Here is a 14504-nt window from a genome sequence, read left to right as displayed (position 1 = left end):
GCATGTTTCCTGTGCTTAGAAAAGTCCCTGCACAAAATTACATTTCTTTTTTTTCTTTTTTCTTTTTTTATTCAATACTTTTTTTTATTGTTTCCATACAAAACAGAAAATATAAATCCATATTTTACACTCTTTTATGTGCATACAAAAAATTAATAACAAAAGCTAAAAATATCTATCAATCCCATCCCACCCCTCCCTCCCCCCCTCCCATCTTACTTTTAAAGTGCATACACGTTTCTCTCTTCTTCTTTTTTAATCCTATACTTTTCCTTAAATTAAATTGTGCTTTACCGGTCTTTCCTTAATTAAAGTGAGCGGCCTATTTTACATAACCAGTGCTCCCATATTGCATACATTTTTTTTAAGGTTACCACGTCTAATCCATGTTCCCCTCTCCTTCCCTATTGTGCTGTACATTAAGCCATTCCGCTACTGTGGGTGGATTTTGTGCTTGCCATTTTAGTGCCATCAATTTCCTCGCCTGGAACGGACATCTTTTATAGCTGCTTTTAATATATCCCTCTGCCCCATTCTCTCCTCAGTGCATCCTAATAGGCAAACCCTGGCTTAGTAATGTCCAGAATCTTAACCCAGTATCTATGCAATTTTGGCCATTTCCACATCATATGGATAAGGTCCCCTGTATTTTGACATCTGGGACATTTATCATCTGACTTCCATCCAAATGCATATTATTTCTTGGGAGTATATTAAACCCTGTGGAGGAGGAATAAATGGGAGACCAGTTGTGACGGGGCTAGTGAAACTACTGTCCCCAGTTCCAGTATCCTGTCCCATTGGTCGTTCGTTATGAGGCCAATATCCTCCTCCCACCTCTGTTTGTTCCTGCTCAACTTCTCTTTTCCTATTAACTGATCACTGATCCGTTCATACAATTCTGAGATAAGACCTTTCAAGACCCCCGTCTTGATTAGTCTTTGGAAGTGCGTAAGCTTTTGCCATCTTACCGGCTGTGGCTTAAATTGGGCTTGTAGTGCGTGTTTGACCTGCAACTAGGTAAAAAACATGGAATTTGGAATACTATATTCACTACTTGGCTCTGAGAAAAGTTTTAATGTGCAACCTGTGTACATTTGTGCCACTTTGATTATCCCCCGTTTCTCCCATTCTTTTAGTTTCCCCATGGCCAAAATTTCTTTTAAGTTATTGTTTTCCCATAGTGGAGAATATTCTGTTAGTCCTTTATAGCCCAGAGCTAGTTTTCCTGCTTGCCATATTCTTGCCATCATTTTTGCTGTTGGGCTTTTTACCAAGAAAGAATTGGCCTCTAAGGTCTCTATTACGGATTTATGTGGGGACCCTCTTAACATAATTTTCCCACTTGCATTTCCTCCCCCCTCTATGCTACACCCCCCCAAATGCTGCAACTGTGCCGCCAAAAAGTAACTATTGGATTGGAAAAATATTTATAGAGCGCCGAATGCGAGTTGTGAAACTCGCGTCTAAGCGCTTACCAACAAGCTGGGGGTATCCAGTTCCCAAGAGCAAAAAGAAGAAACTAGGACATCTAAGTAAAAGAGGGGAACAGACAAGAAATAAACAGAAATATAAAAAGAAGGGGGGGGGGTGTCAGGGCACAAAAAGCCTATCCCTACTCCCTGACCATGGACCGCAGCCTGGGATTAAGGCAGCGTCCTGCTAAGGGCTTGGAAGGCCAAGTCTCTATCTGTAGGCTTGTGAAAAAATAAGTGTTTTCAAGCCCTTACGGAAGGCCATCAAGGAGGAGGATGCTCGGAGCTGATGAGGGAGCTGGTTCCAAAGAGAGTTCCCCATTGTTTGGAGCCGGCGGCCACCTTTTGAAGCTGACCGACTAGATTGAATAATTGCTAACAGGGCGTCAGTCGGGGTGTGGGACCGCTAGCCCTCCTCTATTTGTTGGTAATTGCAACGTTCGGAGACTAATCCTTGCTTTTCCCTTTTTCCAGATTAGGGTCCTAAAGAGGGTCTCTATCTTTTTAAACCATCGGTTATCAATCCATACTGGGGAGTTGTGAAGTATATAAAGCAATTGTGGCATCCAGATCATTTTGATAAGATTGCTGCGGCCGGATACCGACAGTGGCAAATGTCCCCATGAATCCGCTTTGCGTTTAAATTTTCCCAGAAGTGGCACTAGATTATTATTTATAAATTGTTCTGGGTTACGTGTTACCACGATTCCCAGATACTCCATCTTCTCCCCAATTTTTAATTGAGGGATTCCTATCCCATCCATATTGCTTACCGGGTCCACTGGTAAGAGTGTTGATTTTTCCCAGTTTATTACCAGGCCCGAGAATCGTCCGAACGCTTCTACTGTTTGAACTGCAGTTTTGAGGGAGGTTGTAGAATTGCCCAAGAAAAGGAGGATATCGTCCGCATAAAGCGCGACTTTTTCCTCCTCTGCTCCTCTCTGGAACCCCTGTATTTCCTGTCTAGCTCTAATTGCAGTCGCCAAGGGCTCAATTGCCAGGGCGAAAAGGAGAGGGGACAGTGGGCATCCCTGTCTCGTTCCCTTTTCCAATTCAAACGACTGCGAAACTTCATTATTTCTTTTTATTTTGGCCCTTGGGAAATTATACAATAGCTTTATCCATTTGATAAAAGATGGACCAAACCCAAACTTCTCCAGAGCGTACCAGAGATAGTCCCACTCCAGACTATCAAAGGCCTTGGTGGCATCCAATGATAGGATAGATCTATCTCCCGCATTCTCCGTCGGAGTCTGTTAGTTTAAGTACAGCCTTCTTATATTTATACTCGTGGACCGATCAATCCAGATTGATCTGGGTGTATTAATTTCTGAATATATTTGTTTATTCTCGTTGCCATTACCTTGGCCAAGATTTTTACATCTGAGCAGAGCAAAGATATTGGTCTATAAGATGATGTATCTAGTTGATCCTTCCCTTCCTTCTGGAGCACTATAATAATTGCTTCTAACATTGAGGGGGGTAGCCTTCCTCCTTCTATCGCCCAGTTCAGCTTTCTTAGTAATTCCGGAAGCAGCACCTCACCGTATTGCGTGTAAATCTCCGCTGGTAGGCCATCTGGCCCTGGGGACTTTTGATTGGAAAGTCCTTTGACTGCCTGTTGTAGTTCCAATAATGTAATTGGGGATTCCATAGCATTTCTGTCCTCCTCTGATAGAACTGGGGTTTCTATTTCTCTGAAGAATTCTTCCATTTGCACTTTAGCTTCCCCCTTTTTTGATCTATATAGATTTTTATAATATTCTGCAAACGTGTCTACTATTACAGATGTTTCAAATGATATCCCACCTCCTACCGTCCTGACTGCGGGAACATTAGAGGGCGCCATATTAGTTTTCGCTAGGAGGGCCAAAGTATGGCCCACACTTTCCCCTTCCGAAAAAGTGCTCCGCTCCTGAAATAGGCACTTATTTTCAACTTTCTTGTTTACCACCAGCTTATATTCCTGTTGCTTTTCCAACCATAGCCTTTGTTTAGTCAGTGTTGGATTTTCCACATATTGCTTTTCAGCCTCTAGAACCTCTTCCCTGATTATCTCCTCCCATTCCCCAGAATTCCTCTTGATCATAGCTACCTGCTGGATCAATATACCTCTGAGGAATGCCTTAAGGGCGTCCCACACCACTCCCTCTGATGCCGTCCCTGTGTTGAAGTCCAAGAATTCCCTTAATTTGATGGCAACTTCTTCTGGCTTCCCCATCACTTCTAACCAGAAGGGACTTATTTTCCAATTACTTGGAGGACATTTTTTCCCTGTGCTCAGTGATAGGATAATAGGATATTTTACTGACTGCTTGTAAACTTGCACAGTTTCCCAGGGCCATGTCTATTCTTGACAGTGTGGAATATGTACTTGAGAATACTGCCGCAGATCTGGATGGTTTCGCCCTCCAAATGTCCCACCACCCAACCTCTTCCAAAAATTGACTTCAATGCCCTTCTCCTAAACCTGGGCTCTGTGTCCCCGGTGGAAATCTATCCATCGTTCTATTTAGCACGTTGTTTAAATCTCCAACCACTAATACCGGGATATTTACCTTATTTACCACAAATTCTGTTAACTTATACAAAACCTCCATCTCGAAGGGAGGGGGTGTATGTAAATATTAGCCAATACATATGGTACATTTTCTATCAAACAGTGCAGAAAAATATAGCGACCCAGTTCATCTATTCTTGACTCTATACATGTAAATGATACGCCTGTTTTTACCAATATGCTCACTCCTCTAGAATAGGAAGAGTGGACAGAATGGTACTGGCTTTGATATTTTTTTTTTGTTGACCAATTTTAACATTGTTTCTTTAGTCAAATGGGTCTCTTGAATACATATCACCTCCACCCCATACCACTCCAGGGTAGTAAAATTGCAGCTTTTTTCACTGGGTCCCCCATCCCCCGGACATTCCAGGAGCCTATATTTATCATTTTAGGTCTCATACCCAGCCTCATAGACAAGATTTACAAGGATGTAAAGCTTCCCAATGGGAACTTGGGTTTCCCAAACTATCAGAAAAAATAATCGACTAAAGCTGTAGATGCATTTTGACATTGTAGCCAGAGAGAAGGCATATCGAACCCCAAAAAAAAGGCCTCTAAGGAGCAAAAAGAAAACATATATATACCATTTTAAATATACCTAAGAAAGAAAAACATTTAAATATGTATTCAAGTGCATTCCCTTCACTTGTACTTGATAAGTGATACGTGATACTCGTGCTCTGATACAACTTTGCCCCCTCCTCCCCTCCTCTCCCCTCCCACCCATCCCCCCAGCCTCCCCCCCTACCCACCAACCCTCCTCCCTCCCTCCACCCCTCCCCCCTTGCCTATCTAGGCCTACCCTTAGGGCTATACATGTGACCTCTCCCTTCCATTCTTCCCTTACATTCCCCTTACCTTCCATAACTGTCGTGATCCCGCATGATCTCCTCCCCGACACTCGCCCCCAAACCAACACACAAAACACAACAAAAAAAAAGAGAAAGAAGAAAAAAAAAGGGGGGGGAGATCCTCCCCCAAAAGGGGGGGGGTGGGTTTCTTATTCAGTGCACATTCATATTTATGTTTTAATGTATGTATATGAATATATTTTCCTTTTTTTTTTTCCCTTTTCCCCTTCCCCCCTCTCCCCCCCCCCCCCCCCGGTATTCCCCTATTCCCCACTCTCTATCTGTCCATGTCCCAATTTATACCTTTAGTGTTATATTTTAATGTGTTTTAATGTGAATTTACTTTTCTATTCCTCTCTTCCTTGGTACTTCAAAAAATAACTTCCAATTACTCCAAACCACAAAAAAAAAAGAAACCCCCCCCCCCCCTCAATGCCCTCCCAACCCGTAGCCCTTATTCAAACTATTCCATGTTATCCAGTCAGTCAGATCATAGTCTACTCTTGTACTTTATTCACTTCCAGCCACTGTGCTGCTTTTCCTGGTGAGTCAAAGAATTGGGGGCCTTCTGCTGTCATTACTCTTAGACGTGCTGGATACAATAGTGCGTATTTAATTTTATTCTTTAACCACTTGATTACCGAGCCTGTTTTTCAGATTCGGTGTTTACGAGACTAAAACAGTTTTTTTTGCTAGAAAATTACTTAAAACCCCCAAACATTATATATATTTTTTTTCTAACACCCTAGAGAATAAAATGGCAGTCATTGCAATACTTTTTGTCACACCGTATTTGCGCAACGGTCTTACAAGCGCACTTTTTTTGGAAAAAAAAAACTTTTTTGAATTAAAAAATAAGACCACAATAAATTTTGCCCAAATTTTTTATATATTGTGAAAGATAATGTTACGCCGAGTAAAATGATACCCAACATGTCACGCTTAAAAATTGCACCCGCTCGTGGCATGGCGTCAAACTTTTACCCTTAAAAATCTCGATAGGCGACGTTTAAAAAATTCTACAGGTTGCATTTTTTGAGCTACAGAGTAGGTCTAGGGCTAGAATTATTGCTCTCGCTGTAACGATCGCGGCGATACCTCACTTGTGTGGTTTGAACACCGTTTTCATATGCGGGCGCTACTCGTGTATGCGTTCGCTTCTGTGTGCGAGCTCGTCGGGACGGGGCGTTTTAAAAAAAAAATTTGTTTGTTTTCTTATTTATTTTTATTTAGTTTATAATTTTTTTACACTGAAATAAAAAAAGAATATCACTTTTATTCCTATTACAAGGAATGTAAACATCCCTTGTAATAGAAAAAAGCATGACAGGTCCTCTTAAATATGAGATCTGGGGTCAAAAAGACCTCAGATCTCATATTTAGACTAAAATGCAAGAAAAAAAAATTGAAACTGGCATTTTTTCACACAAGCCACATCGTACCTCACTCCTGCTTTAAGACGCTGGGCGGGACTGACGTTTTGACGTCACTTACGCCCAGCAGAGCTATGGGGACGGGTGAAGGAAATTTTCCCCTCACTCGCAACCCCAGTCAGGTGCCTAACGGACCCGATTGCCTACGCCGCTACCGACGGCTACGGTAAGCGGCGGAGGGCGCGGGAGGGGGGGGTCCCTCTCCTGCCAGGATAACGGCGATCTCGCGGCGAATCCGCCGCGGAGACCGCCGTTATCATTTACAGGACCGTTGGCACTAAAGATGGACACCTCGGTTGTGGCAGCAGCTGCTGCCGTTACCGAGATATCCATCTTTAAAAACAGGACGTCATTTGACTATGGGCAAGTAACCAAGTGGTTAAGAGATTACGTTTGATAGGTGTAAACTCCGACCTGCGTTTACTAAGTTCTGGGGAGAAATCTGGGAGTAGTGAAATTCTTGAACCGTTATAAAAAATGTCCCCTTTCTCTCTTGCTTTTTGCAATACTGCTGCCTTAACGGTAAAATTAAGAAACTTCAGGAGTAGAGGCCGAGGATGTCCATCCTTGAGGTGTGCTCTAAACGGGGACTCTATGGGCCCTTTCTATAGCAAAGAGTGATGAGAAAGCATTCTCCCCAAAAATATCTCCAAGCCATTTCTCAAAAAACTTTTATGGGGTCGGTACCCTCACTGCATTCCGGAAGACCCACCACCCGAATATTATTTCTGCGTAACCGGTTTTTGATTTCATCAAGTTTAGATGCCTGCCATCCGTTTTGTTCTTTTAATTCTTGCATCTGTTGTTTTAATGAATACACCTCATCTTCTACTTGGCTCACTCTCTCTTCTGCTGATGTTATCCTTTGTGCAGTCTTTTGCAGTTCCTGGCCCATTGTCACTAGTTTTTCTTTTATCTGGTCAGTTAAATTATTCAATGACCCCCTACATGCATTTATGGCGCTTAAAGCGGGGGTTCACCCGTACATAACACTTTTTCCCCTTAGATGGATGCTCGTTTTGTCTAGGGGAATCGGCTAGTTGTTTTAAAATATGAGCTGTACTTACCGTTTACGAGATGCATCTTCTCCGCCGCTTCCGGGTATGGGCTGCGGGACTGGGCGTTCCTATTTTGATTCACAGTCTTCCAAGAGGCTTCCGACGGTCGCATCCATCGCGTCACGATTTTACGAAAGAAGCCGAACGTCGGTGCACAGGCGCAGTATAGAGCCGCACCGACGTTCGGCTTCTTTCGGCTACTAGTGACGCGATGGATGCGACCGTCGGAAGCCTCTCGGAAGACTGTCAATCAAGAAGGAACGCCCGCTCCCGAAGACCCATACCCGGAAGCGACGGAGAAGATGCATCTCGAAAACGGTAAATACGGCTCATATTTTGAAACAACTAGCCGATTCCCCTAGACAAAACGAGCATCCATCTAAGGGGAAAAGAGAAAAAAAAACATCATTGGGTGAACTCCCGCTTTAATATCTCCTTCAGCGTTGGCTCTTCCTCCCGCCTGGGGTCCTCTGCTGTACTTGCCAAGGAGACTTCTATAAGAGTTTTTGCTGATGCCATTGCACCCCCCCCCCCTTGGGGCTCTACCACAGGGTTTTTTTTTATTTTTCCTGTCCGTCGCAGTTCCTGTTTGATTTTTAACCTGTGTTTGTGGGTGCTGAACTACTTTACCAGGCGACTTTGCTGGGGTATGTGAGAACTGTTCCAATTTAGCTGCTGCTGCGGCTACTGCTGCCTGAGCTGCCTTCTCCTTATCTTTTGCCGCTCGTGTTATTTGAGGGCCGCCACTCTCCTGGTTGGACTGTCCCTTTTTTATAGCTGCTGCCATTCTTCAAAGAAATGAAACCAAAAAAAGAGCGTTTTAATAGTATACTTGGTATACCAATCTGCTCATGAATAATCCCCAACAGTCACCATTCAATCCGTGCTCAGTATACGTCCCAACAGGACACGTTAGTAGCTCTTATTTTAGGCAGTTTCTGCTACTGCTACTATATTTACACATAAATGTTTATGTTGGTCACGGAGGCACAGCGATGCGGTGATCCACTCCCCCTTCTCCCTTCTAATGATCCGGCATATCTGCAGAGCAAACCAACAGCCTGTTCCTCCTGTAACTAGGCAGTGTAAAGCTGATAGGGAGAAAGTGGAGTTGGGCAGAGATCTGGGCTCTTAGTACCTTTATGGACCTTTATGGACTGCAGCTAACAGCTGCAAGGAGGGTCAGCACAAGCGCCGGGAGCCAGGAATCACGCCGGGGGTCAGGTAGATATACCAGCAGCAGCTAGTTTTTCCCCCTCCGTCAGCGCCCGATCAGCGCTCAGTAGGTCAGCATAGTGCGGAGAGGAGACACGCACGGCTGCTCAGCTACCTATACCCTCACTCCTCCACCCGGTCACGCTGTGCTGCGCTGTGCAGTATATAATACACGCTGCTCCGGTCAGTGGGGGGAGAGAGTTCCCATGCAGAGGGGGAGGCTGGAGCGAGGTGGCTAGGGATCACATAAGCCACATCGTACCTCACTCCTCACTCACTCGCACCTTCCGCATCCGGTCACGCCCCCACAAAATTACATTTCTAAAGGAAAAAAAGTCATTTAAAACTACTCGCGGCTATAATGAATAGTTGGGTCCTAGCACTACAGATAAGTCTTCGAAAGAAAAACAGCATGGATTCCTCCTTGGTCCATTACCAGGCCCTTTAAGTCTGGTATGAATATTAAGGGGAATCCCGAAACAAAATTGAAAAAAAAATGCGTGCCCCCCCCCAAATTCCATATCAGGCCCTTTAGGTCTGGTATGAATATTAAGGGGAACCCTGTGCCATTTTAAAAAACCAGCGTGGGGTTCCCCCCAAAAATCCATACCAAACACTTCAGGTCTGGTATGGATTTTAAGGGGAACCCTGCACCAAAATTTTTAAAAAAAAATTAAATGTCGCGGGGGTTCCCCCCAAAAATCCATACCAGACCCTTATTCGAGCACGCAACCTGGCAGGCCCGCAGGAAAAGAGGAGGGACAAGAGAGCGCCCCCCTCCTGAACCGTACCAGGCCACATACCCTCAACAAGGGTCTCATCCCCACAAACCTTGCCCAGTGGTTGTGCGGCACGGGAAACATGCGCTAGTTTACAGGCATACTATAGACACCCCCCAGGTATGAAATTTAAAGGAATATTTCACTTTTATTGGTTAACTTTAAGCATTATTAAAATCACTGCTCCCAAAAAAACTGACATTTTTAAAACTTTTTTTGCATTGATACATGCGGCAGGCCCCGGATCCCCAAACACTTTTTATGACAATAACTTGCATATTAGCCTTTAAAATTAGCACTTTTGATTTTTCATGTTCGTGTCCGATAGACTTTAACGGTGTTCGAACCAATTTTTTGCTTGTTCGCATGTTCAACTGCGAACCAAACCAGGAGGGTTTGTTCGGCTCATCCCTACTGTGGATGTGGCATTGACGTCCTAAAAAACAACAACCAGATTACAAGCAAACGGAGCAGGTTAGGATCAATCCATAAAGAGCAATTTGTACAGTGCTTATTAATGATTACAATTAGGAAAACTTGTCAAGGAGGGTTTACAACCACTTTAAATATGTTCTGGTATGTTTGATGCAAATCCCAAGGATTGTTGTTGATTAAAATTTAATGCCAAGAACTAATATTTACCTACAGCCAACAATGTGGTTCAAACCTCCCCTGGAAAATTACATTTGGAATCTGCATCACTAGAGAAATAAATACAGTTGCTCCTTTTTGATCTGCTACAAAATTTGTTTTTCATATATTTTGTACCTTATGACAACATGTGGAGCTAATAGAACCACTGACAGCACTGCTGTTTACAGCTTTATTATAACAACCACACTTGTACATATTAGTTGGGAACAAATTTAAAGTTGAGTCTTGCTGCCTGCTTCTGCGAAGTTCAATTTTGTTTCAACTTCATACAGTCCAAATACATGGAGCACCTACACCTTCCCCTCCCTTGAAACTGACATGGGGAACCATGTTGGCTTGCTTCTAGGTTGTATTTCTGCATTGTTTTTCTCCACTAGTTGACAGAGCAGGCCTATTCTGAGCTGTTCTTAATATTTCTTCATTACTCCTAGTTTAAACACAAAACTAATTGGAGATAAACCTTTTCATTTATAGTTCCAAGGCATTTTGGAGTCCAAGAAAACACTGCACAGCAACGGATTAACAGCATTCTGAAGCATATACACCTCTGGTATAATTATATCACTTATAATGACAGTAGCTTTACAAAATGCATGGTGCTTTTTTATTAAATGTGTGTCTGCATTGAGAAAGTAGTCTTTCATGCATTTTTTTATTTGATTTCTTTGTAGGTGTACAGCAGGGTCTTTGTTCTCTACATGAGCATCTACACATTTGTAAGTTCTCATTAGGTTTGTAGGTTTCCTGGTATGTAAAATTGTATTTGTACTTGCCTTTCTGCTTCTTTTTGTACAGTTCTCTACCCCCATGGTGAATTTTCCCCATTATTTGTCTGCCTGATATCCATTCTTGGGCATTTTTTTTTCTTTCCTTCCAAGGCACTACTCTCCGTCGTTTGTTCTCTGGGAAAGTGTCAGAGATAACTCTGTTGAAACCCATTACCACAGAGGGGTTGCTGGCACATTGATGCCTGAGATACATTCTTCTTTTTTGTCTTTGTCCCACTGATGTATGATGGGTGGGTAAATAACTCTTCCAGTTAGAGACCATGTTGATGTGGGATCTGTCCTACTACCAGGACGATAGCGTGCAAGTAAACCAATCACAGCCAGAAGTAAGCAGAAGGCTAGTGCAGTGAGAGCTTTTTGCCCTCTGTGCTTATAACCTGTGCCAGTGTCCCTTGTTCTAGCACTAGCACAAGCTGTTCTCACTCTGCCTCCAAGAATGGAAACTCGAAGACACACTCTGCATTCCTCTCCTGGAAGTAGTCTTGTGACGTTGTATGAATTTAACCCAACAGGGAGTCTTGCCCGCTCCACGCTGGCACCTGGTGTTAAGCAACTCCAGCGAAGACTGCAACCAAGTGCATTGAGAGGTGGAATCCAGGAGAGTAATAAATGACGCTCGCCCACTTCTCCCACTTGAAGCTGCACTGGGTTTTCGCTAGTTGGGGATATCTGGTTGACCATAAGATATACGCTCTTGTAATCTGTTCCCACCAGATTTTGAGCTACACATGTATATACACCTGCATGCGCTGATGACACTACCTGTATTTCCAGTGTTCCTTCCTCTTGTACTTTGTAGCCACCCCAGTCTGCAGTCACTGTAAGCCTTTCCCCAGAGGGTGTGACCCAGTAAATTTCTGGTTGTGGTTCAGCAAGGGCTCGGCAGTGTAATGTAATACTCTGACCACTAGATGCACGTACACGTGGAGAAAAACTTGGTACAGGAATTAGGGGCAGACAATGGTCACTCATCTCTCGAAATGGAACTAATCGTAATTGTGTGCGCCTTAACTCTGGGGGTTCAGCACATAATGTTGACTGAGGCTCCATAAAACGAACATGGGGTGCTGTTGCATTCACCCAACGAATAACACAATCACATCTAAGTGGATTGCCATGCATAGCAATCTCCTGCAGGTTTGGTAATGATTCAACAGTCTCTCTGTGCAAAGAACTTAGAGCATTATTATTAAGCATCAATGTTTCCATTCGGGGAAGTTTTTGGAAGGCTCGAGGATGAATGAAAGACAGTTTTGGATTGTTGGTGACTTCCAGCTTGGTCAGTTCTGGCAGATTTACAAGAGACATTTCATCAATAGATACTAATTCCTCCATGCTGTTTAACCCCAGTTCTTTTAGTTGAGCCATATTTTCAAAATCTTTTTGTTTAATTCTGCTCAATGGGTTCTTATTAAGATCTAGAAACTTCAAGTTGGGCACCCTTTGCAGGGCTTCCTTGGGTACTCCAATAAGTTTGTTGTCATAGAAAGAGAGACTTTCTAACTTCTGCAAACCTTCTAGTGCAAAGCCTGATATATCCTTAAGACCCATGCCTGCCAAAACAAGACTTCTTAAGTTGAACAATGGCTTAAAATTCATATCCAGAATTGAGCTCACCATATTGCCACCAACCATCAATACCTCTAGAGCTGGCAATTCTTTAAACCACTGACTGTCTAAGCTTGTCAGTAAATTGGAGTTTAAATGCAGGCGTAATAGATGCCGTAGTCCTAAAAAAGCTTGAGAATGTATCACAGACAACTGGTTATGGTTCAGGTACAATTCTTCCAGACTCTCAAGTCCAAAGAAACTATTTTCAGGTAGGCTTTCCAGCTGATTTTCTTCAAGGTGAAGGCTTACAAGATTTGGTAGGTCTCTGGCTTTAAAGTCTCTGATGTGAGAGAAGCTGTTTTGAGACAAGTCCAGCTCTGTCAGGTTTTCCAGATAATCCAACTCTTGCAGCTCCAAGTGTGCAATATTGTTACTCTGCAGAAGAAGTGTATGTGTTCCAGCTGGCAGGGCACTTGGAACAGATGAAACAAAAAGGTCATTACAGTCGACAGTATTGGCCTCACTGTAGGCTGATCTTGGAGTGTACCACGGACGTATCTGGCACACACACTGTGATGGGCACTGCACCTTCCATGGCACAGCTGGTATTCCTCCTTGAGCAGAGTAGGCCCAAATTAGGATTAATTTCACCACAAGAAGTCTCATTCTGCAGCCAAAATGATTGTTAAAAAGAATCTTCCACATAAATCAAGTGAACATAGACTTAAATTACTTAAAATATAGCAATGGGCAAATCCAGAACAGCTGAATAGTAGCTATCTTTGTCAGCAAATGCCTTCTTACAGTCCAGTGGTCTCTTTCTTTCTGTATCTTGAAAAGCATCATTAGCGCTTCCAGCTGTTGAGGTAATCTGTGAAGAAAAAGCATTATTATTAGTATAAAGTTCTCAGAAATCATATTTCTCCTTTTATACCTACATTCCAACACATTTTCCTTTCAATGGCTTCTGTTTTCAGCACTTAAAGGTATCCTTTCAACAATAATTTTTCGATAAGATCATGGCCTCGTGCAAAGGGGCACGTGAGGCAGCATAACATAAACTGCATTCTGTGACCAGGATGCAAAGCTGCTGCATAAAGCTGGTCACGGTAATAAATGGCCACAAGTGGCTGTACACAGAGTTTACAACACTGCTTGCATAAACCCAGCCATGCGCAAAGCCATATGCCCCTGGATGCTAACTTTCCAGGGTTGTACGCTCGCATCCATCGCGTCACGATTTTCCGAAAGAAGCCGAACGTCGAGGCGCAGTATAGAGCCGCACCGACGTTCGGCTTCTTTCGGCTACGAGTGACACGATGGATGCGACCGTCGGAAGCCTCTCGGAAGACTGTCAATCAAGAAGGAACGCCCGCTCCCGAAGACCCATACCCGGAAGCGACGGAAGAAGATGCATCTCGAAAACGGGTAAGTACGGATCATATTTTGATACAAATAGCCGATTCCCCTAGACCAGGGATATGCAATTAGCGGACCTCCAGCTGTTGCAAAACTACAAGTCCCATCATGCTTCTGCCTCTGAGTGTTATGCTTGTGGCTGTCAGAGTCTTGCTATGCCTCATGGGATTTGTAGTTCTGCAACATCTGGAGGTCCGCTAATTGCATATCCCTGCCCTAGACCGAACGAGCAGGAAGCTAAGGGAAAAAAAGAAATGGTTGAACTCCCGCTTTAACATGGCTTCAGGCATTCCTGTTCATGATGTCTATATGTGAGTCTAATGTATTATATCTATTATATTTACCTGTAAAAGCCTTCCTTGTATTGTTTTCCAAAAACCCTGAGACTGCTGCTGGCTGTTGTCATCTTGGATGTGATGTCAGAAGCTCCAGCAGACACAGAGCTGTCACTTAAGTGACACTCTAAAGCAGGGGTCTTCAAACTACGGCCCTCCAGTTGTTCAGGAACTACAATTCCCATCATGCCTAGTCATGTCTGTGAATGTCAGTGTGTTACAATGCCTCATGGGATGTGTTCTACAACAGCTGGAGGACCGTAGTTTGAGGATCCCTGCTCTAAAGTATTACCCTTTGTTACTTCCCGCAGCTCCATGGAAGTTTATGTAAGGAGGTGAGGGGTGGGTGGGATTAATTATGAGCCAGTAAACAGAGTAATTAA

General features: G+C 43.5%; 1 protein-coding gene across 2 annotated transcripts in view; it reads right to left on the bottom strand.

Annotated features, from left to right (window-relative positions):
• Positions 1-10174: 10174 nt before the first annotated feature.
• The window catches only part of LRRN2 (leucine rich repeat neuronal 2), a 46536-nt gene continuing 42206 nt past the window's right edge, over positions 10175-14504 (bottom strand). For both annotated transcript variants that reach the window (XM_040337589.1, XM_040337590.1), the window contains exon 2: positions 10175-13238. In XM_040337589.1, coding sequence (XP_040193523.1) covers positions 10967-13072 — 2106 coding nt within the window. In that variant the 5' untranslated portion in view covers positions 13073-13238 and the 3' untranslated portion in view covers positions 10175-10966. The remainder of the gene's footprint in view (positions 13239-14504) is intronic.

Source organism: Rana temporaria, chromosome 2 (assembly GCF_905171775.1).
Source record: "Rana temporaria chromosome 2, aRanTem1.1, whole genome shotgun sequence".
Lineage (NCBI taxonomy): Eukaryota > Metazoa > Chordata > Amphibia > Anura > Ranidae > Rana > Rana temporaria.
This window is presented reverse-complemented; position numbering and strand designations above follow the sequence as displayed.